At 40.2% G+C, this 24,977-nt stretch overlaps 2 protein-coding genes across 2 annotated transcripts in view; one reads left to right on the top strand and one right to left on the bottom strand.

The window, feature by feature from the left end:
• The first annotated feature begins 3,493 nt into the window (after positions 1–3,493).
• On the top strand, positions 3,494–16,853 carry LOC134665059 (zinc finger protein Xfin-like). The gene is made up of 5 exons (XM_063521849.1): positions 3,494–3,838; positions 4,482–4,628; positions 4,712–4,786; positions 5,896–5,973; positions 9,855–16,853. Exons 1-5 carry the CDS (start codon positions 3,698–3,700, stop codon positions 14,211–14,213), a joined length of 4,800 nt encoding a protein of 1,599 aa, XP_063377919.1. The 5' UTR covers positions 3,494–3,697; the 3' UTR covers positions 14,214–16,853.
• Positions 16,854–18,718: 1,865 nt separating this feature from the next.
• Positions 18,719–24,977, bottom strand: part of LOC134665051 (protein Tob1) — a 71,034-nt gene continuing 64,775 nt past the window's right edge. The window contains exons 2-4 of the mRNA XM_063521840.1: positions 24,466–24,764; positions 21,421–21,512; positions 18,719–20,711 (exon numbers count right to left, since the gene is read on the bottom strand). Of these exons, the coding sequence (XP_063377910.1) occupies positions 20,334–20,711; positions 21,421–21,512; positions 24,466–24,754 (759 nt within the window). The 5' untranslated portion in view covers positions 24,755–24,764 and the 3' untranslated portion in view covers positions 18,719–20,333. The remainder of the gene's footprint in view (positions 20,712–21,420; positions 21,513–24,465; positions 24,765–24,977) is intronic.

Here is a 24,977-nt window from a genome sequence, read left to right as displayed (position 1 = left end):
GTTTACGGCTGTTTGAAAATTGGCGCTCACACCATGCCGGGTGAAAAAGAGATAGAAGATTGAACCAGGAATCGTCAACATTTTAAAAGTTAATAACAAGAATACTTGGGCTTGTCATAATTTGTGACTTTCCCGTACACCCGTGTAATCCCAGACGTTTGGGAGACGTGTCAACACGTAGAGGTCCTTAATTTTTGTTTAATAATTGTTATGAACTAAAGTTTAACACGTTCGCGGACGCGGATTGCATAGCATCCGTTTTTGTACTCCTCCTGGTGACGCGCCTGCTATTGCATCCGTTATTCTTTTTAAATTTCTTCGTTGAAATGCTTATCAATCCGCTTAACCACAGTATAATATTATTCATCAACTTTTCCTCTACCAGTCACCAGAGTCAAATAATGCGTACTGCCATATTACATAGTTTTATCGAAGTTAAAAATTATCCTGTGACGTCTCCAAATTGGCCCCCCTTTCTGTGACGCGGATGCTATAGCATTCGTCTTTGTATGGCAGCTCCCTTAGTAGCCCGGCAGGTGCGTCTGGGAGTGGACACATGTAATTTGGGTCAATTTCGTGCGCGATAGCGATTTTGACGTATTTAAAAAAAATCGTAATTAATGTTTTTCTTACAATTTCTTTAAGTTTTTCATTGTGCTTAATAAACAAACGTGTTTACTTGCTGTTAATTACACTACAGTAAAATTTTGATAACGATTAATGTGAAAAAGTGAGGCATGAATGTGTATACCTATTATTGAAATAATTACGTTACTAGTCATAGTTTTGGTCATATAATTGTGAATTATAGCCTGTTGGCGCTCGATGATCACCTCCCACAAGGTAAGCACCTTATGACACGCATTTGTGGTATCATTCTGTGTATATTCCATGCCTTGTATTTGGTGCAGATGCATCCGAAAAAGAATATAAAGTTGGGTGAATCATCGCTTGGCAGGAAAAGTGGTGGACGCTTTACGTCCAGAACTTAACGCGGCGGTGCGTTACAGGGAACTGAAAAAGTGTAATGCGGTACATATTGATACTTTTGAGAAGTAGTGTTGGCGTAAAATGCTGCGTATACCTTGGACAGCTAGAAGAACAAACCTCTCATTTTAAGAGAGCTTAACATTGCAACTCGGCTCTCTACAACATGCTATGAGACCCATGACTGGGCCTTTAGATTAGAGCCGGTCTCCAACGCATAATTTGTAGGTAGTATCACATAATTTGAGGTCGAATGAACAGCGAACGTGCTTGACATGGGGTATGTATGAGATGGACTCAATATTACAATGATAAGCAAAGAGGGAACAAAACAGAAGAAGAAAATTGTTTGAAGAGGTCAGCAAATGAGTCTTTAGAGCAAAAATCGCGCCCTTAGGGAGTCAGAAGTCTCAGCCATCAAGTCCATCGAGCACGATGTATGAATGCTATAACATGCGATGTCATATAAAATCCCATCTTGACTACGTCATGTGACAGACATGCTTATGCATCCGAATTGTATAGCATTTGTTGTCACATAGCGTATAAAAAATATACTTCATATTGACGCGGATTGCATAGCATTCGCCTTGCATAGCATTACACGTCATATACAAACCTAAAAGATATATTTGTAGTGACAGGAATGCTATAACAGTCCCAATATTTCCATACAAAATTTAGGTGTCCAACTGGTGTGACTGAGCGTCCGCGAACGTGTTAACAATTTGTTTATAATCTGTGTTATAATCAGAATGTTATGTTACGCTACGTCTTACGTAGGCGAACAACGCGCGAACGCGGCGCGGCGCGGCGCGGCGAAATCAATCCTTTGATGCCCATAGAAGTGTCCTACGTAAGCGATCTCGTTGCGAACGCGGTGCGGCGCGATTTGCACGCGAATGTCAGGCGGCGCGGCGCGGCGCGGCGCGGCGGCGGCCGCTTTCGCCGCGCCGCGCCGCGCCGCGTTCGCGCGTTGTTCGCCTACGTAAGACGTAGCGTTACTTAATGATAATTATTGTCAGCAGAGATGTGAAAAATACTTTACAAAAAGTATTTAAATACAAATACAAATACTTCCTTGATAATACTATTTCAAATGCAAAATACAAAATAGTTTTTGAATTTGTATTTAAATACAAAATACGAAATAGGTATTTTCAAAATACTTTTTAAAAATACAAATACTTTGCGATAAAAGGTACTCTGAGTAGTGAATACCTGAGTCTGAATTAAAAAGTATTACTCGGAATTTCCGCGTTGAAAAGACTCTCTTTATTCTTTGAAATCAATCCTCTATCTAAAGTGCAAATTTCTAGCTGTTTGCTCATATTAACCGGTAGGATGTAGGTATGGATAATGGTTTTTAATGGCCAACTTTTAAAGCATTAATTTGTAATGTTTTACGGCTAGTATAATGCCTCTCGTTAGTGTGATGAAAACGTCTCGTTTGTGTTTCACCAGGGCAGAAACGTTTGTTCTCCTCCTCTCTCTCTCCTGTGCCTTGAAACTCTCGCAACACTCAAGATTCCACTTTTTTAACCACTCGCTACGCTTGTGGTCATGTGCGACGTTACTAAACAGATTCAACAATTCCATGTTAAAAGAATGAGAGAGTTGCCAGGATTGTACCAACAGAAGAGATTGTAACTCCTACCTACATTACCTACCTACTATAAAGTATTTTGTATTTTGAAAATAGAAAATAGGTCCCAAAAACTATTTCAAATAAAATACAAAATGGTTTTCTTCAAAAGGTATTTAAATACTAAATACAAAATAGGTATTTTGCATTTTGTACTTGCATTTTAAATACAAGTATTTCAAATAAGTCACATCTCTGATTGTCAGTTAAAATAGCATAATATTATTTTAATATTTAGTGTGGTTTACAGTTTAAATAATATAAAATTAAAAGTACTGGTCAGTTCTAACTTTCTGCTAAAATGCACGGAAATTATTTTTTTAAACAAGGTAAAATTTATTACTGTGTAGTAGCAATTATTTCTAACCTACTTTTAGGATATTAAATAATTATTGGTTTATTAAGTGGCCTCCACGAATTAGTAGGTTATTTATTAAAGTTGAGAAAAAATAGTTTTAAGTGATATACTTATCACTTGAATGTGTGATAAGTATATCACACAACTGTTTTGGTGCCACTATTTTTTCCATATATACTATACCAAGGACATAAATTATGCTAAATATTACATACAAACTTGGTAATTTGTATCATGTTAGTATATTCGATTTAACCTCAAATAATGTTGATTTCTATCTTTGTGAGAAAACTTAACAAAAAATCATTTGACTAAATCAGTTCTTATTTTTATGATTTACTTAAAAAAAAACTGTTAATATATTAAAATTGTACCTTTATAAAATGTGATCTTGTCACAATGTGGTTAGTATAAAAATGAAACGGCACAGAAAAGGTTGACGTTCACTGAACGCCGCCATTGTTTGAGCGGGTTATGTTGGTCACCCTGGCGTTATTTTACGCGCACATGCGCAGAACGACAGGTGGTCGGCGACTCGACCCAGCCGTCTCGTCCGAACCTATCGACTTCTCATCCTCATCATCAGGCGCTTTCGTGCTCTAGCAAGAAAGATGTGCAGTGCTTTGTGTTGAAGTGCTCGTGGTGACATGGCGTCTTTTAATTAATTGTTATAGCAGTTCTGGTGTTTAAAATTTAGTTTATTTACAATGAGTGTGAATTATGATCGTGTTTGTAGACTGTGCTTGTCATCTCGGGGCGAATTACTGCCGATTTTTCCTACCACCAGTTCGGATGACTCGGAGCCTCTCGTCCTCGCCTCAAAAATCAAGGATTGCGTGGCCGTACAAGTAAGTAATGTGTTAAAATAAGTGCTAGTGTGGTGTTTTTAGTGAAAGTAGACCCTCGGCGTACGTGAGAACTCGTCATCCGCCCCGGTTCGTGAATTGACAGCAGCGCGTTTAGGTGGAGATGTCGTAAGATCGTCCACCATTTTGTAATGTTCCACGGTTATCGCTCGGCTCGGTGGCCGCGTCGCGTCGCATTCCATGCAGCCGGCGAGGAATGGCGTTATGATGAGGGTCGGGTTTTGGCAATATTCCCGGGGGTCTGGCAGGGAGGGGGTCGGCTTTTCGCTAACTAGGCTCGGCGTGGACATCGGTGTATTGATTTATCGGGCGAGACCAGGCCGCTGCAGCTCGTCCCTCGAGCGGGAGCGGGTGACGGGTCGAGCGTCGGTGTCGGCGTGAGCGCGTTATAGCTGTGTGCGTATATCGAGCGCTAACCCTCGAGGGGCTCGCTGGCTGGCACTCGACTCGCTCCTACTTATTCGGTCGAGGAGCAGCCGTTTGCCGGCGCTCGTATATACCTACGCCTACTTAGTTTCTCCTCGCGCCGTATCTATACTCGAGGCGTTTCTCGCCCGTGCCCATTCTGATGAAACGCGCGGCGCTTTCGGCCTTCATTCTATGATTGCGTATGTTGTTTTTACAGATAAACGAGAATGACGGCTTGCCATCGAATGCCTGCAGGAAATGCGTGGACAACGTCAATAACTGGCACATATTTAAGACAGTATGTGAAAGGACACAAAACAAACTACAGTCTCTGATTAAAAAAGATGGCAGCCAACTAGAAGAGGTGGGTTTCTTTCTTTGATAATTTGAGCTTGGAACTGTCATTGAAATGAATTATTTGTTAACAAAATCATTATGATTTTGCAGGTGAACATAAAAAGTGAACCATTATCAGATGAGGCCTATGATGATGGAGTGGTAATTGATGGAGGTTATAATGAGGTATGTTGTTACACTTTTACATTGCTAAGTTATTTCCAATGATGGTTGTGTACTGAGTCATGAGTGCTGCCAAGGTCAAATGGCCAGGTCAGGAAGTTAGCTAGAACTGATAAGGGCCTGCTAAGCTACTAATTATTGGCAGCTAATGGAACACTTATGTGGGTTATGAGGATAATGCTACTTTATTACATTGATCCATTCCTCCTATTGTTAAATGGCCATTTTCATTTATCCAAACTATTTATTATTATGTCAATGGTCTTGCGATTTGTCATGCCCTGTTGCATACCTGTTTTTCTTTATCTTTATTCTTTCATAAAGTAGGATTAGGTATGAAAGGCAACGGTTGGCAAGTCGTGACCAGTCTAGTACAGTCACCTGCAATAATATGTTACTCTTTGAAGGCTGCAAAAATATGTGACACACTCTTATAGCTCTACAAATAAGTTTGTGTCAGATATTTTTGCGGCCTTCATTGTGTAATATATTATTGCAGGTGACTGTACCTAGTAACAACTGTGTTTAGTATATATTTGTGTACATATGTACTTCAAAAGACTCCTTTCAATCAAGATGTGAAAAGTTTTAATTCTTGCGCATTGTTTGTTATTTATTATGATAACTCAATCAATCTTTCTAATATTTATTTAATATTTCTTAAAGTTTTTAAGTCACTTTAATTGATGTTTTATCACACTTTAAATAATAGGAGAGCTTTTTGATGCAATATATTATGTTTTAAAAAGCTTAGCTTTTCTTATTCTGAGTTATAATTTCTAGTGTTTCCGCCATAAGTCAGATACTTATATCTGGTGATCCGTGAGATATCAGAAATAAATTTATATTTATCTACACAGAATTTCATATAAAAATTAATGCTCTCTAAAAGCATCCTGACCTTCGGCCCAATTTAATAAAAGTTTGTACTAAATTCACAATTAGATAAATATTGTTTATTCTAATTCTCAGTGCAGCCTTGGTGCACAAAATAACGACCTCATGTGGACGCGACCCTCAGTCATGAGGAATCGAGGAAGAAGAAGAAGAGATTCTAATCCTCATAACGTAGTTAAATATGGTTACTGATGAACAATATTATTATATTTCAGGTTGCCAGTAGCAGTAAAGCGCAGCCGGAGGGCCCTCCAATCTTGGCTTCGCTGGGGCTCACACCGCGGAGTGATAAGGTGAAGATTACATGCCTTATCATTTTTGAGCAGGATATTATTTATACGTATAACACTTAAGAGAACATAGAGGGCTCTTTAATATTTAAGGAAAACCTAACTGCTGCATTTATCAGTGGTATTTCAAGATAATCCTGTATGAACATTATGGTCGTGTATGTCTATGTGACAGCTTGATAAAAACAGTGTCTGTCTATTTCAATCACATGGTGTTGAAAAGTGACACTTATTTTATCATGCGGATAAAGCTATCCCCATGCTATAGGCTGCCTGCTCTGTATAAACTTACCCCCCATTTTCCACCCTAGATATTAACATTATGGAAAATATTTTTACACAATTTATTGTATATTAACCATAGCTCGTCCTCTTGGTACTTTTTTCGAATTTTGATTTAGAGAAAAGCAAATGCATAAAAAATTTTGAATGCTGCAAAATATTATAATTCATAAATAATTTAGCCTATATACGTGCCACTGCTGGGCACAGGACTCTCAAGCACAAGAGGGTTTGGGCTATAGGCCCCACGCTGGCCCAATACGGGTTGGAGACTTCACATACACCTTTGATTTTCTTCATGGATGTATGCAGTTTTCCGCATGATGTTTTCCTTCACTGAAAAGCAAGTGTAGCTAGAAATAATATAATAATAAAAAAAAATCTGACTGTTTGTATGGAGAAGTGGTCATGTTCCATCATTATTTTTAATCTTATTATTAAATAAAACTGCTGCAGTTTCAATTGAATTTTAGTTCTTTGAGCTCTTGGCCTAAAAATGCTTAGAGTGACATTAAAGACAAGTCTAGTGTGAGCCAGAAAGAACACAAAATCGGGCCATGAGCTAGCGAGGGACATTATGATTACTATTCTGTCTTCATCGAGGCTCAAGACCGTCGGACTGCATACATCCATCTCATTGGTCAAATGAGACCATTGTATGCAGCTTTCTTTGCTCAAGTATTACTTGGAAAAACATCCTAATTTGTTTTAGTTTAACTAGGACATTATTTAATGCTATGAATATGAAGACAGTTATAGTGTCTTCAGTAGTGTTTGTATAACTGAAAACAGTTTCTTTGCGAATAGTGCACTCTCAAATTATTAAAAGTACTTTATGTGTTTTACCTATGCATACAGAACAAATAGAAACAAGAAATATTTTAAATTTGTAACTGCTCGGATCTGATTCAGTTGACCACAACAGTGTGTGGATGCCGTTTATGTGCGTTGCTAATCCTTTAAAACCTTTTCACACTTCTTGAGTACCATGCTTCACAAGTAGCAACCAGTCGGACTTTGATATGTCATCACCACTAATATGAAACTCTTAGTTTTCATAAAATAATAGTTTTGGATTTTAGAAATCTTACAGATATTTACTTATCTCAAAATATGCCTTTTTTATTAGAACTGGTATAACCTGTCATTGATGTGATGTCAAGACTGGGAAATACCATCAAATAACATACGAATTAGGTATAATTTTTCTAGAAATATGGAATGGGGGAACAAAAGAACATACTTTGCAGCAGTGTTGGGCGTAATTAATTACTCGTGTAATTTAATTACTAATTTAATTACATGTAATTGAATTACAATGTAATTGAATTACATAAAATTTAATTACATGTAATTAAATTTTCTGTGTAATTTGCAATTGTAATTACATTAATTAGTAATTAAATTACTCAATTACTTTTCATTTACCTTTTTAATAATATGCAAATATGAACAAATTTACTTGGAGTAATTATAAAGAAAAACTTTTATGAATTCCATTATACGCTGGATAACGTTATAACATATTTTTTATCCCTGGAATCATACCTTTACAGGGTACTATGTGACAAACCACGTTGAATATGGCGGTCGGCGCTTACGTCGCGTAGCACCGCATTAGTATTGGGGCGCCGCTAATAATGACGTAAGCGCCGACCTAAGTTGCCTTTCGGGTTGGACTGTAGCAAAGGGGGGGCTGGGACTTAGAATTTTTTTTTGATTAAGTGGTGTCATTATGACACTATTTTTAAATGATTGTAATGTGTAAATCACGTCAAAATAAGCATCTTTTAATGAAAAAACTTTTCTCTAAAATAAAAAATGGCTGAGTTAGACGCCTCCAAAGATTGATGTTTTTAAAGGGAGCTGGGAGTTAGAAAATTTTCATCGCGAGTGGTGTCATTATGACATGTATTTTGAATGATTGTAACTTATAGAACACGTCAAAATAAGCTACTTTTACTTGAAAAACTTTTTTCTAAAGCTTTATTAAGAACTGTTTTAAAACCGCTGTTTTTTTTCATTTTCTCAAAAAAATTCTAAGTCCCAGAAACGGCCCCCCATACTTTGATACAGTCCGCTATTTTCAATTTTAGAAAAAAGTTTTTCAAGTAAATGTAGCCTATTTTAACGTGTTCTATACGTTACAATCATTTAAAATATATGTCATAATGACACCACTCGCGATGAAAATTTTCTAAGTCTCAGCTCCCTTTAAAAACATCAATCTTTGGAGGCGTCTAACTCAGCCATTTTTTATTTTAGAGAAAAGTTTTTTCAGTAAAAGTCGCTTATTTTGACGTGATCTACACATTACAATCATTTAAAAACAGTATCATAATGACACCACTTAATCAGAAAAAAATTCTAAGTCCCAGCCCTCCCTTTGCTACAGTCCAACCAAATCAACCAAAGTTAACATTGACAATGTTGCTTAGTCAAATTTAAAACCATTCAAAATGTTCATCTGATTTTGGAAATAAAGATGATCAAAAACTTGCATTCTATAAAAGTAATTGTAATTCACCAAAAGTAATTAAATTACAAATTTTAATTACAAAATGTAATTAATAATTTAATTACTAATTACATTTTGCAATTGTAATTAGTAATTAAAATTTTAATTACTTTCCACATGTAATGGAAATTATTTGTTGGAATTACATTTTGTAATTGCAATTGTTAATTAGTAATTCAATTACTTTTTGCCCAACACTGCTTTGCAGATTTACTGATTATTTCATGTAGTATATAAGACACCATTTCCCACTACATACTTTACACTTTTTAACAATTCAAAGATTGTACTGAGTGGATTTAGTCAGGCGTGGCTCACTCCGCGATTTCGTCCCTTTGCTACAGGTAGCTAGAAGTCCATCCGTTCGGCCCCAATTTTGGGGTTTGCCATAAGTCACGCGTGGCGCTGTCGCCACCTAGCGGCCATATCTGTGCTGATCGTGACAGACGCGTTTTGTTAGAGAGTGAATCTTCTGTACCCAGTACTATTATTTATTCTGTGACTTAGTGCTATTGCTTATCAAAAAAATAATCTACTAGCTTTGCTACTAGATACATGACATACATCTCTCAATAAGAACTGTCATAGAAGATAAACAAATTGAATAATTATGAATTATGACATGGTTCTATAATGATTCTCGAGTGCTTGTAGCGTGGCTTAGGAATAAAATTGGTTGACTGTACAGTGACACTACAGTCAGCATTAAAAGTAACGGATGAGACTATGCGTCAAAAGTATAGTCTGTCCGTTTTGCTAATTAAGATCAAGTATGCCATAGTAATTGTGTGGCGAACTTGATCTAAGAAATCGGACAGGCAATATCTAATACTTTTTACTTTAATAATAAAAAAAAGAGACAACAATTAGATAGTAGCAAATCATTTTGAGGGTGGTAGATACTTAATTTACCTGCTACTATTGATGCTGACTGTACCTATAAAATAACTATTTTTTTTCAACATTTTCGTGCAACGTCAAATTTATTGAGAAGTGTTCATTTTGTTGTTATGTTGATTTTCATTTATATTTCAAGTCAGTACATAAGGAGTTAACTCATCATGGATAATAATAATATTTTCAGGGCGTCGAAAGCGAAAAAGACGAGGAGGAGGACGAAGATGAAGAGCTGTTGGAGCAGGCCCCGCAGCAGTATACCAAAGCCGTGCCCAACATGCCGGAAGTGTCCATCACCGTGATGCGGCCCACCGGGGAGACCCTCCACGCACGCCAGGGCATCCAGCAGCTCGCCTCCAAAGACTGCCTCGTGTGCGGCCGCGCCTACAGGTACTCCCACAACGCGCGCCGCCACGAGCTCACCTCGCACAGCTTCGACCGCTACACCAACAAAATCAACCCCCCGAGAAAACCCAACCCCACCAAACATTTGCAACCCAAGCTCAGGCTCAACCCTTTCAACCCCAAAGCGCGGCTCATGCCCAACCCCATCAGTCACAAGCAGTTCCAAAAACCGATGCCGTCTAGGATCATACCCTCGCGAGTCGTCGCTCCCCCGAAACCTATACCGATCAAGCAACCGAGCAAACCCGTTCATAACAATTTACCGTACCCCTTGCGTATAAAAGCTCTGAAGGATCTGCAAATTAAGAAGAAGGAACCGCAAATCTTGAAGACCCTTCTTACGGCTAAACCCGAGCTGTTGGTCTCCGAGCCCGAAATTATTAACTCTGCACCAGAGAGCCCGGAAACTTTAATATCGGAGCCGGAGATAGCGTCGTTCCAAGTTGAAACTATTTTGGGCGATCCTGGTTACGACCAAAATCAGGAGGAGGAGGAAGCCGATGAATCCCATAATCAAAATCAGCATTATGACACAGTCGATATGGAATCCGACAACGAGATCGAAATCGCCCGTCAACAAGAGAATGAGGGGGAAGTCGACGAGACCCAGGAGGAACATGATGGAGATGACAACATGCAACAAGATAATGAACCAATGGAAGGCATAGAAGGTGAAATTAGTGAGAACGAGAATGGGCAACATGAGGAAGATGAACATGGCGGCAGCCAAGGAGACATCACCATAGACGAACAAAATGATATTCAAGCTGAGACCGAGAGAGACAACGGTGAAAGTAACGGAGACAGAGAGGAGGAACAGGAAGACGGTAACGATGCCGAGGATAACGAAAATGAAAATGAGGAGGACGAGGATCTCCCGCCGGGCTTAGCGCCGGTTGTAGAAATCAATGAGGATATGCAGACTAATTCGTACAACAGCGAACAGAATGAAGACGAGGAAGAGGAGCTCGATGAATCAGCTGCCAACGAAACTATCGACGAAGACGTCAAGGAATATGATCCCGACAAGATCTATGTCACGAAAACGCAGAGAGATTTTATCAACAAATACAGAGATATCATACAACAGATCAACACTAAAAGATGTCTTTGCTGCGATAAGGAACATCCCCGCAGAAAAGCCGTCATACAACATTTACAGAAAAATGGACACAAAGTACCAAAGCACACATGCTATAATTGTGTTATAACTTTTGGCCATATTGGCGCATTGCTCAGTCACATGAGAGCTAACGTTTGTACGGACTTGTGGAAGGTTATTTACAACGAGGAGGGAATAACTGACGACCTGGTCATGGAAGAGCCCAAAGACAACAAGGTCCAGTATAAGGATATCTTCAATGCTAGATCGTATGCATGTAAACTGTGCCCGGCTAAATTCCAACTTAAACAGTTTATTATGAAGCACGTTCTGGATGTGCACGAGGACGGCCAGTCCCGGGTGCACATGGCCTGCGTACACTGCGGGTCCAGATTCAAAGACAGGTCCCTGTGGAAGAGGCACATCCGGAACGGGGAATGCACAGTTTACATTGCATGCGATCTATGCCCTGAGAAATTCGTCAATATGCAAGACTTCAACGACCATGCTCTACATGTTCACGCCGGCAGTTTCGATCCCGATAATCAGAAAAATTGCATCGACGGCCGCCCCACCGACTGCCCTCTATGCGGCAAGAAACACGCCAACTATCCTAACTTGGTGAAACATTTGAAGACCGCTCATAACGAGGACAGACCTCACTACTGCCAGAATTGTGATGCTAAATTCGAAACCAGCGTCGACCTGAATAAGCATATCTACGCCGAACATTCCGATAAAGTGTTAGGAGCGCAGCCCATGGAGCCCGACATGTCGCTTGTCAAGGAGGAAGCGGAGGAATACCATTACTCATGCACGGAATGTAACGCCATATTCGAAACCGTAGACGCCTGGACCGACCACCAGGTCGCGGAACACAATCAAGTCGCGCACCATTGCGACCAGTGCGAAAAGAAGTTCCTGCGCCCGTCCGAGCTGGCGGAACACAAAAATACGCATTTGAGAGTGAAGTTCTACCCCTGCAGCGTCTGCTCCAACTCCTACAGCACACCGCAGAAACTGTCCGAGCACGTCCAGCAGGCGCACCCCGGCGCCGCGGCGTTGGCCGCAGGCGATTCCGAATTCTTTTGTGATATTTGCATCAGGTCCTTCAAAAGTCGACAGGCCTACTCCAACCACATGCGCATCCACGCTAAAGTTCCCACCACGAACAGAAAACCGGGCGAGTCTAAAGGGTTCGCCCCGCAGATAATCGGAAAGCCGATCAAGCAGTTCCCCATGATCCAGACGAGCTTCGCGGCGTTCAAGCCCAACATCAACGTTCCCAACGCCCCATACTGCTGCGACATATGCGGAAAGGGCTTCATGCACAAGAAAAATATATGGAAGCATAAGAAAGTTTTGCACGCGGATATCCTCAACGAGAGGAACGACAGCGAGGAGAACACCATGCAGGCGTCCACGGAGGAGGACGAATATGTTAACGTCGACGAAAACGGTATCGCGTTGTCGACACCACAGTTCAACAGCTTCAACTTTTCAAATTTCGCTAACAACGCCCAACAACATCAACAGGCGCAGCCGGCGGCGGCGGCGGCGCCCGCGGACGCGACGCCGTTCTCGTGCGAGCTGTGCTTCAAGCGCTTCCCGCTGCGGACCAGCCTCTGGAAGCACAAGCGCGCCAAACACGGCATCATTAACGCCAGTGCGTCCGGCAACCCCGAGAACCAGGCGCAGCCGTCTCAGCCCTCCGAAGGCGGCAGATCCAGTTGCACAATTTGCAAGATAACGTTCTCAGATAAAAAATCGTACTACCGCCACAGAAAGAACGTGCACAAATCCTCGGCACAAATATGTAAAATCTGCGGGAAACCGGTGAACTCCACGTTGGAGCTGTACGAGCACTTGAAGGCCGCGCACGCTCGTGAATTACTAGGATATAACGCTAATCAGGGCACGAGTAAAGCGCAAGATATATCTCAGGAGGGCGAGGTGGAGTATGAGGCCGAACCCGAAATCGCGGACCCCAGCGCGGAGTATCAGGCTCGATACCCGTGCGACACGTGCGGGAAGCAATTCGTGGGCCTCTTGGCGCTTCAGAACCACCAGTGTATAAATCAAACTGTTTCGGAACCCCAAACGTTCGACTGCGAGATCTGTCACAAGAGTTACACGTCGATAGCCGCGCTGAAGAGTCATCGCGGCTGGCATCTCCGCTCGCCCGACGGCAAGGCCGCCGCCAACAACAGCGGCCTGTGGATGCCGCAGCACAAAGTCACCAGCAAGGTCAGCAAGCACGAGGTCGTCGACCCCTCCCAGCTCGCGAGGGTCACCCACTCCACTCCCACCGCGACCGCCACCAACAAGAGAAGACTGCCGCCGGAGGTCGAAGTGACCGTCGTCAACCCTAACAAGAAATTGAGATCCGACGATTCTATGGAGCTCGAGCAGCAGAACAGCATGCCCGGCACCCTAGAAGATAGATACTGCACCATCTGCGACAAAGAGTTTACGAAACGCGCGGCGTACCAACGCCACATGGACGAAGTTCACCAGCCAAACTCAGTGTTCTGTCCCGTGTGCGACAAGAGCTTCACGCGCAAGTCGACCCTGCTGGTGCATATGAAGAAGCACTATGGGGGCGACGGGGAGGGCAGCTCTAGTGCGATAGGGCAGGCGGAGGAGGACGCGTTCGCGTGCGACGTGTGCGGCGCGCAGTGTGGCAGCGAAGGAGCGCTGCGCGCGCACCGGGCGCGCCACCACGCCGAGGAGGAGGAGGAGGACTCCGAGGACGACGGCAACGTGCCGATGGCGCAGCCCGGCGAGTTCACGTGCGGCCAGTGCGGCGACGGCGTGGCGACGCCGCGCGACCTGATCGCGCACCGCACCATGCACGCCACCCCCACAAAATTCTTCTGCAACATCTGCAAAGTTTACTTCGCGCGAGCCCTCGACCTGTCCTCGCACACCCGCGCGAGGCACTCCGACAACGAAAAGGTTTACTTCCCCTGTGCCATGTGCGAACGTTTCTATATGAACAAGAAGAGTTTGCAGCGGCATATTGAGATGGCTCACTGATACTGAGAGCTCGAGTGCTTGTAGCGTTAAGTTTGTTTGAACCGGGTTTGACGATTACTGCTACTGGACGCGATAGATACGATTTAGCAAGTCGTTTTTGGCCAATTGACTTGGCGTACGACTTTTGTAAATGATTGAAGCGGTCGGGGGTCGTGTCTTTGCCGGGGGTCTGCCGTCATTCCTTAGATGTTACTTTGAATGTGTGTTGATTTTATTGTCTCTCGTAAGCATTGCTCACTTCCCTTATTTTATTTACGATATTGACTTTGACATATTTGTATAGAGGGACAGTGAAAAATACATGTAATGTGTTTTAGGTACTTACTTATCATGACTTTCGGGATATTATCAGTTGAGATGTAACGAATTATTTTCTATATTAAACATTGGAATATTGGGCCAAAATTGTGAAATATAGTCAAAATTAGTCATAAACCAGTGTTAAGATTAGATATGAGTCATGCTTATATATACTTGCGTTTTCTAAAATTATGGGTATATTAGGATGGAGCGTCAATGTATTACATATAAGTTTGAGAATTTGCATGAATTGGTTAGCATATTTTTTAGTAGAAGCATTATGAATATGGTGATAAGTAGTTGTCAAAATGCACAATATCCGAGTAATAGGACGATGTGGCTGTAATACATTGACACTCCACCCACATAAGATTACTAAGACCAATGAGATCGGTCTTCAATGAGTTATTTTTTATTTTTTTGTATTTAAAGTATACATTCAGTTTTACTTTATTCTGTAAATATATTAATAGTTTAATTTAAATTAATACTAATGGTAATATTAGGACTTTTTAGTTAACGGAAGCGTACTAAAAGATGACGTTTAAGTTTTATTAAATTGTACTGATTATTTTTAGATATTTCAAGTGTATAGTATTTTATAACTACCACTAAGGGCATAGCGCCTCATCTATGGCTATAACTATACTGTGAAGCTATCTATAGGTACTTAATGGCCTTCAAATGCTCTTTAGGTTAATCTCATAGTAACTGCATTTTTGCCGGCTCAGACAGTTGGTGCCAGTTCGTCGGTTTTTAATAGTTTTATCTATTTGCATCTTTGACATTTATTACTAACCACCGAAAATGGTACCTACCTAATAACCCCTACCTACCCCTACCCCTACCTGGTAGCTGTGAATTGTTTTATAACTAAAAGTCTGGTGTATTGGTATTAGCTATCAATATTGTTTATATCTACAAATAGGGAAAGTCCTTCTGACGCAGTTAAAATAAATATCAGTCCATGGGGATATACAGATAATAATAATCCTCCTGAGTCCCTGAGGCCTTTATAAAGGATTTAATCCAAATGGAATTTTGAATTAAAATGGAATATAAGAAGGTTCCAAATTCAAAACTGCAATAATGACAAGGGGGACTCAGGAGGTTCGCACTACAAGTGAATTGCGCAAGTACAGTCGCCATCAGATTTATCGGAGCGGCCAAGGTGCTTACAAATATCTGAACACGCCTCTATTGTCAAGGTGTCAAGTGCGTGTTTAGATTTTGTGAACACCTTGGCCGCTGCGATATATCTGATGGCGACTGTACATTGAGAACGCAAGACCAAATGACTGATGCGTGTTGTCAAAAAGTTTGATTTTACCACATTATGTACCTTTATTATTTAAATTTAGTAATTCATATTTGCCTATGTCAATAGGCAAATATGAATGTTCTATGTGATTGACATGGTATCAATTATGTCATACTTACAGATGTTACAAAAATATTATGACTATAATATATGTATAGTATTCGTTCTGTTGGCGAATCCAAATGTTTATACTTTTGCACTGTGAATATTTTATACTTCTAGAAGTAAACTTACCATGGATCTTGCAAAACTTATCACTGGAAAGCATAAAGTGCCAAAGCTTTTTTTAACTTGCGTCATCTCATAAAATATTTAAATAATAGCTGTAAGAATGTTCCTGTAATATTGTTGTACATTTGAAATATGACTTGGATATCAAATGTTATTTCATAAATGCTTTATTCTTATTGAACTGACGAAACAAATTCGAGGTATCTTAACGACATAAAAATGTTTTAAAATTGTGTTTATTATTTATACGTTGCATTCATGCTTGGAATGTGGCCACGCAATTATCATTACACATCGTCAAATTAAATCAAATCATTGAATTTTATTTACGCACAAGTAGTGGCTATTTTTCGTCGGATGTTAATAATGTGGTGCCTTCTCATGTTTGTTAAAAATGTAAATTAATTAAAAATAAACAACATTTACATTCAAACGATAGACTGTAATGTTAAGAGGCGTATAAGTTAATCTAATTGTACCTATTTTATTAATTTTATATTTTCCAAAATTGACCATGATTTATTTAAATTACGTTTACCTGATCAGAAAATTGTATTTTAATATATTTATGCAAATATTTATCAGAACCTGGAACTATTGTTTACTTTCATTGCCGTTTCAAAATCAATCAATATTTATAAATTTATGATATTTGGCAATTTTTGGGTTATTCTGAAGTCCTGTAAAGAATATATTTATATTACATAAAAAAATATCCTAACATTATCCATAGATGAGGTTTACTTTTGTCATCTTTGTGGTTTGATAAATAAAGCGAAATAAATGAATACATTTTCTTTTATTCAGACCTCCTTTTTGGAAACTGGTAATAATATAGCATTTACCTGAGCCAGTAAAACGAGACTACGATTGATACCATGATTGATGAGAGTTATTATTATACTTCTTGGGGCCGCTTGCACTAGCCACTAACCCGGGGTTAACCGGTTAAACCTGGAGTTACCATGGTTACCAGTATAATTTTGACATTGGGTTAACCGTTTAACCGCTTAACCTCGGGTTAGTGGCCCTTATAGTCAACTTTAGTTTACAATCCCATCAGACCGGATCTCTATTGGTTCCCATTAAGTTTTAAGTCCTAATGTATCGTTTGTCCGCATTTCCGTGAAGTAGTCGTAATAATTTGTTTTTTTCAGAAACGCGTAACTTTTCACTATTGCCAAAAACAAACCTAATCTATCTAACCACCTACCTTAACCTTACCTTTACCTTAAGAAAATCCTGAAAAGTTAACGTTTCCGAATTAGGACTAATGATAATCTGACAAATAATAGGTAGGTACTTACATTATGTTATGACTTAAAACTTTATGTCAAACAAAGGGACCCCCATCAGACCAGCTCCATGGTAACAAGGTCACATTAAGTATTCAAGTTTTAGCTCAATCAGGACAATCGGACACCAGCAAGTGTTTGAAAATGGTTTGCGAGCTATTCTAATAGTTTCCGATGGATTTAAAAACCTTGTAAAAGTACAGAAACAAAACTAGCCTAACGCCTAAGGGTGATGGTGTATTCCACCTATTCAATTTCTTTGTCTAATGTGTATTGCGTCTCACATTTTGCTTTAATGAGGGAGTGAGACGCACCCTAAGGGTGGTATTCCTCCTATCCAATTTGTACCAATGTGTACTCCATATTCAACCAATTTCTACTTAGTTCACAAATCACATGCTAGATGCCGCTGTTCTACGGATTAAGAATCCTGAATCGCGTTATCAAGATTTTTCGTGGGATCATTGAACTCAGGCTGGAACAGAATTTGTTTAGATTAGCTAATCTCACGCTAGATGGCGCTGTTCTATGTAATTGAAATTCTGAATCGCGCTATTAAAATTTTTCTTGCGACAGTGACCTCAATACAATTCACCTGTTTATTTCACAAATTCATTACTAGATGGCGCTGTTCGGAGGATTAGAAATCTTGTATCGCGCTATTAAGATTTTTCTTGGGATGATGGCCCCAGTAGATTTGAATAGAAATTGTTTAGTTAGTGAATTTCGTGCTAGATGGCGTTGTACCATGAGATGAAAATCCTGAATCGCGATATAATCTTTTTTCTTGAGGTAATGAGTATAATGACCACATAACTAACTACATGAATTTACGTCTAGCTACTCTAACTCGCATGTCAAATGCTCGATGGCGCTTCCAAGTTCTACTCACTACCTACTCATAGTGAGTACCTAGACATTCTGAAACACTATTATATTTATTTAATTACACAAACGGTTCTACCGAGATATAATTTCATTGTTTTTGCCTTTAATTCCGACGTTTCAGCTGAGTTGCACCAGCTGTGGTCACGGTAGGTAAAAACAATGAATTTATATCTCGGTAGACCCGTTTGTGTAATTAAATATGTGTACAAAACGCGAGAGTTTAAAGCACTAGTTATTGTATTTCTCCGATTATCAATCCCAGCCTCTAGCAAATGTTTAATACCTACATTCAGAAATAATTTGTATAGGTACTTCCTGAAAAGTAGTGAACTTCAAAATGAGTTCTTCATATTCTCGGAATCTGATGAACCCATCCGCACAGACTATACATATTGTATCTGCAGACCCATTTGCATTTGTTTTTATTTTTGACGGGTAGGTTACGAGGAAATAAAATTCATACACAGTAGTAGATTGCACAAAACATTTTAATATAAACTTAAAAAGTCGTACAACAATATGAAAAATTATTATTGACTAATTATATTCACGGGCATGGAGAGCCGCTTTACTATATTATGCAAATTTTATATTATCTTTAACACTTCCATCTAATATATCTTACAAAAGAAAAAAAATAAAAAGTATCTTTAATAAAAATTCTCATTACTCTAAGTTTTATTATTATTAAACTTACATTATAGATTTTATCTACAAAATACTGTAGCACTTTGGCCAGTTTTTCAATCGAGGGCCCTCAGTACTTTTACCCAACGTACCTACCAATAATTTAATGAATAGGGTATCAATCAAGTACAAGTTAAAATTATCGTAGGAAATGTAGACGCCTACTGAAATCATACATCTATACTTAATCTAAATCAAAATATAAAAATAGTAAAAAAATAGTTGCACATTTTCTTATTCAGGTACAACTTGTCATTGTTGTGCATGGAATAGAAAGCGTGTCTACACTCCCAGACGCGGTCCGGCCGGTCCGTGCCGTGCGGGCGACACTCCCCGACGCGGCCCGGCCGGTCCGTGCCGTGCGGGCGACACTCCCAAGGACAAGCGGCACTACACTACCCCACTACACCCTCCACTGAAAAACTGAACATCGCCGAGTGAAATATAAAAAAGATAAATAACACATAGTATTTACTTCCATGAATTTGCATGCACCCGTTATTTTATGAATTGAGAAATCTTTTCTATCATTTACACTCAATGTCTTTTATTATAACAATATTATTACAGGTACCATACAGACTAAGGCCGACGCGCGGTCGGCCGGTAATGTACTCGAGGACTAATATCTTCTTAAAAAAATACTGTTAGATTGAAACGTAACTATACCTATAATATATTATGTATATTGTAATAATATTATAAGGTTATAAATAATCGTACGAGTGATGATTACACTAGGTGAGATCTCCGACGCCTTCGGGCGGCCCGCCGCGCCGTCCGACCGCGTCCGACCGGATATGCAACATTTATTACATACGATACGATACGATACGAGTACATACATACCAGTTAGTAGGTACTTTATATAGTTAGTATGAATTATCAATTTCAATATTAAAAATACGTAATTTCTCTATTGGCCTTTCGTTTCCACGTGAAAAATTAGACGAATATCGCGTACGAATATATATTATGTATACATATTTAAATATCAGTATTTCTTAGATCGGAGGACGTATGTATACAGGCTCGCTCTATAGAAGGTACGTCGTAAGCGCACGCGGCCATCCGGCCTCTCGTTCCCTTACCCTACTAATATATCGATATCGAACGAAGACATCAAAAACGTGACTCGGCTTTAAATATTACGAAAATAAATCGCCGGCGAGTCGCGCGGCCGATTATTGCTCCTATCGATAAATTTACACATCGACGTAACGAACGAGAATACAAAAAGTTATGGAAAATCGTACGGATATCACAAGCGGCGGGCGGCGCGGGGCGCCCCCGCGGAAAATAAAAAAATAAATCGCGATTCGCGGCGCGCGTCTCTCTCGTAAAAAAGTAAAGACTCTATGAGCGGGTCGCGCGAGGCGGCTAGCGCGCGTGCGCGGCTCAGTTGGCGAGCAGCAGGTGCGCCGGCGCCGGCGGGTACGGCGGCGCGCCCGCGGGCGGCCCCTCGCGCCGCCCCACGAAGTACGCGGCCGGGTCGGCCGCCGGCGACAGCGCACGCGCCGCCAGCTGCTGCTGCACCGCGCGTTGCTTGATGTAGTTGCTGAACTCGGTGGGCGACATGCGGTTGGCGCGCTTGCTGCTCGTCTTCAGCTTGGTGCTGCCGAACTTGGTCTGCGCGAAGGTGGCGGTGGTGAAGGTCAGGGGCTGCGCGCGGAAGGGCGGCGCGGGGGAGAAGGCGGCGGGCGCGGGGGGCGACGGCGCCGCCGCGGGCTCCACGGGCCGGAAGCACTGCGCCTCGGGGTTGAACGCCCGGGTCACCTGTAACCGACAAACATCGAGTTGTAGCTTCAAGATTACTTGGCTCCGAGTCAGCGCTGTGACATTGCCTTGGCTTTGGCTCAACATCGGGTTCATTTTCTCAATGTCAATTGGCGTCTTTGTCACGAGTGGCGAGCGGGAATTTTACCCAAGCGTAACTAAAGACATTAAGACGCGATAACCTCATAAGATTTGAAGGACATACGTATACAGATTACGCAATTAAAGCTATATGATTTACAATGCCGCTTGATTCTACACGTGCCAAAATGCCTCGCCAGATCTTCAAATCTCGCGACTCGTTTGATAAATGTGATAAGATAAGACAGGCATGAATAGAAGGTGGACAGTGTAACGAGACATAAAATGAATCGTTTTACCAGAGACTTTAGCATCCAATCATGGTGTCTACCTATTACGCCTGCCAAGGTGGATAGTGTAGTCAAAGGTAAATGGGATAGCATCTTTAGATGCGAGGTATGTTGGCCTACTCCCACCACAAAGATATACTTTGCAAAGCATGATGCCGGCTGTGCACACTCGTCGGGAGACCCCGATCCCTTCTCGTCTATCTTTTACTCGTCTTGTTTCCCCCTTCTACGATTGGGTCGGTTTTTTGACGAGACTCTCGGAGAGCACACCACACGCACAGCCGTGTTACAGCCGTGTGTACAGCCGGCTTGAAAAGTGAAAAACAATGAATGCTCACCTCCCGGTCGGTCCGCTCATCGGCCGCTCTCTCGTCGCTGCTGAATAGCACCTTCACAGCTCCCTTCTCTCCGATGCGGTACGACACTTCTCCTGAAACGAGGAAAACAATTATGAGTTCTAAGGGTTCTTTCTGCTCTAGCCTCCTGAGTCCCTGAGGCCTTTATAAAGGAATTAATCCAAATCGAATTTTGAACTAAAATGGAATAACAGAAGATTACAATTTCAAAACTGCAATAATGACAATGGGGACTCAGGAGGCGAGGGTCAAATTAACAACGGATAAGTAAACACAAAATTTTATAGAGAAATAGAGTCGGACTAAGCTAATCTGCATGGTGTGGCAAAGTGTGGCAACGTAGTCAAAATTTTTACGCAAATATGACGTTTATAAAGACGCTCCTTCACTTTGTTCTGTTCTAGTTGAAGCAAAGTTAGCTTAGGATAACTCTACTATCCTATTTTATATGAGTTCTGTGCCTTGCAAAGACACCCGCATCGAAGCACACTTCATGTACTCGTAAAATAAGCCTTTATGGTATTACATATCTAAATCGCAGCAGATGTTTGTGCAGTCTAAGAGTAATCTAATAGATACAATTGAGAATCATCGGTAGGTATAATCATAAGAAATTACGGTAAAAACCAGTCTACTACAAAACCGCTTCGAGCTTGAGAGCACAACAATCAAAAGAAACAGCAATTTAGATCTTCAATCCATCTAGCCGAGTCTAGTTTCAACCGGTAGGGGTCAAATAATAACTTGTTACGTCCGTCGGCCTCGATTATGTAATAAACAAACAAACAAAACTGCTATTGAACTGTGCTAACTCTGCCTTATTTAGTTTTCAACCTTTCGATTCTAAAAAACAGTCGATACATCAATGTCATTGGCATTTAGCAGCTAAAGTTGGTAATAATGTAACGCTTATTAGCTCATGCAAACACTATTTTCAGTGATTATGAAACACTAGGTACCTAAAGTTCGTTAACAATATTACGGAGATAGATTATGATGTCAACTCTCGTGATGGAAGATCTAATCTAGTTTAGTCTGGATTTGTCGACAGGCAAGGTTATGTCAGTAAAGCATTTATTTATTATAGTTTGTTTTCGGGGTTCCGTAGCCAAATGGCAAAAAACGGAACCCTTATGGATTCGTCATGTCTGTCTGTCTGTCTGTCTGTCTGTCTGTCCGTGTGACATACACAGCCACTTTTTTTTTAGCATTAGAAAGAACTTGAAAGAAGGTAAGCGATCTTAACATATCTTTTAATTGATAAACGCTTTTCAGTAACTGTAGCAGAAGAATATAATGATCGTATTAGATTCGTAATTGTTACATATTTGCCGTAACTTATTTTTAAAATGTGTTTTTCAATTAAAAGACACATCAAGATTGTTTACCTTATACCTAATGCTAAAAAAAACGAAGCACCTATATCGCTCTGCTCAATAAGATGAAACCCTAAATGCTACTAAAATATTTAAATCGTATGGTTTTTCTGTAGTCTTACTTAAAGAAACACCTAGGTAAATCTTCGCAATTTAGGTACCTACTCAAAATTCACAACCCACTTATAAAATTGGCACGCATTCATATGGTAACAGAAACAAAGCAGTACTGTAGCCAACAATTTACAATTCCGTATATCTCTACAAACATTAAAGTCAGGTTTTCAAGGTTTGAAATTAGGTCAAAATCTGACCTAATTTAAGTAAATAACTCAAGTTTCATAAGGGCTTTTGTCCGTAAAGAGTGTTATTCCATACGGGATTAATTATTAAGTATTGTTGTGTTGTTGTTAGGTAGACAGTAATTATTAATGTTTTACTACCGTAGAGTTTCGTATCTTTGCCTGCGCTACCTATTTTCGCCTAGTTTGACATAAGTTGCCATTAACAAAATGTTTCTAATGTAAGCCTTACATAAAACTGCTAAATACAAAGTATTTTTTACGGGTGTCAAGATTCTTCGAACATTCTGCGGCTAACTTCACACAGTTGTCCTTTAGTGAGGTTTTTTCGCGACGCCGACCACACGTTTTTTTAAACCAGTGTTTTAACTTCAGTTTTAAACGGTGATACGGACCCGGTAATGGTAAACTTTTTACATGATTATATCCTATAACTATTTCTTTTTCATATGAAACTATTATTTAATGGCTAGCTTACGTTTAGAAGTCACAATTGGATAAAACATTGGTGAGGGTACTTTGCGTCCATCTTGTTGCCAAATTTCGCCTACCCCTAGGGTTGACAAATTTTTTGTACCACTTTCATTGGTGGATGACATTACTTGTTCCCAAATTTAAATATTTTCTTTGTTTGGTTATTTTAGTTTATGCTATATGCAAATGTTAATTTCTACTCTTACCGATTTGAATAGGTACCAAATAGGTATTTTTATGTCTCACTTTGTGTAAATAAGGTTAATTTGATGTCGATTACGATAATAACAACAATTTTGCAACAATTAAAATTTTTTGTTAAAGTAATTATTTTTTTAACTTGTAAACCATTACTCCCCTTTATTTGGGATGTTGGTTAATTTTTGGCAGCCCTAGCTTCATTATAGAAAATGTATGAAAACAACTTCAAACTGTTATTACCAACTTAACCAATGAAATTCAAAGTTTTACCGGTGTATACTGATAGTTAGGAATACTAAAAAACGTTTTTTCGCCTTAACGGATTAAAATGCTTTCAAATTTGAGAGATTTTTTGGGAAAAGTGTCAAAACCCAGGTGAAGATACGAAACTCTACGTACTTTTTATGGACGAATGCACATATCTGTCGGAAATTCACGCGAATATGCTAGTTACTCTGACCTTAATGTTTGTATAGTGCTTGGTAACGGTAGGTAAACATTCGTTATCTTATTTGTGGTCAAATACGGTGCAATATTGCTTCGTAATTCGAAAAAATCAGTTTTTTATACCACGTCGATTGCAAACAAGCATACGGCCCGCCTGATGGTAAGCAGTCACCGTAGTTGTAGTTACTAAACCATCAGGCGGCTCTAGTAGTAAGAAAAAAAAATACCTGGGTCAACCCAGACAGCCAGATCCCTCGGCAAGTGCTCCAGCACATCCCTCACAGGGACCCCTGACTCCCGCGCCGCGCGCTCCAAGACAGGGTCCAGCGGACCCCCGGTCTTCAGGCACCGGAACGCGGACCCTCTGCAGGGCCGGTCGGGGTACCAGTGACCCCGGAACTTGTCCTTCAGCGCCTTTTCAAGCTCTTCGCCGAAGATGTTCACCCGCCGCCGGGGCAGCTTGTTGTATAGGTAAGATATGACAAAGTTGAGGGCAACTTGCACTTCAATATGCATTTTGCGGGCACTGTGGACAAAGAAAAATACTGGTTAAAAAGTTGTTTTTTAAGTTAAAAAGCAAAGTATAGAACATTAGTTTTGGTATCATATAAATTGTCAAGCACGTGAGTTGAACGGTCAAACACAGCACATACAACTTTCAAGAAACTTTAGATATTCAGCAATAAATAAGAAATTTATCGATTTCGAGATTACTTACAATTATTTATGTAAATTTTGC

Source organism: Cydia fagiglandana, chromosome 6, assembly GCF_963556715.1.
Source record: "Cydia fagiglandana chromosome 6, ilCydFagi1.1, whole genome shotgun sequence".
Taxonomy (NCBI): domain Eukaryota; kingdom Metazoa; phylum Arthropoda; class Insecta; order Lepidoptera; family Tortricidae; genus Cydia; species Cydia fagiglandana.
This window is presented reverse-complemented; position numbering and strand designations above follow the sequence as displayed.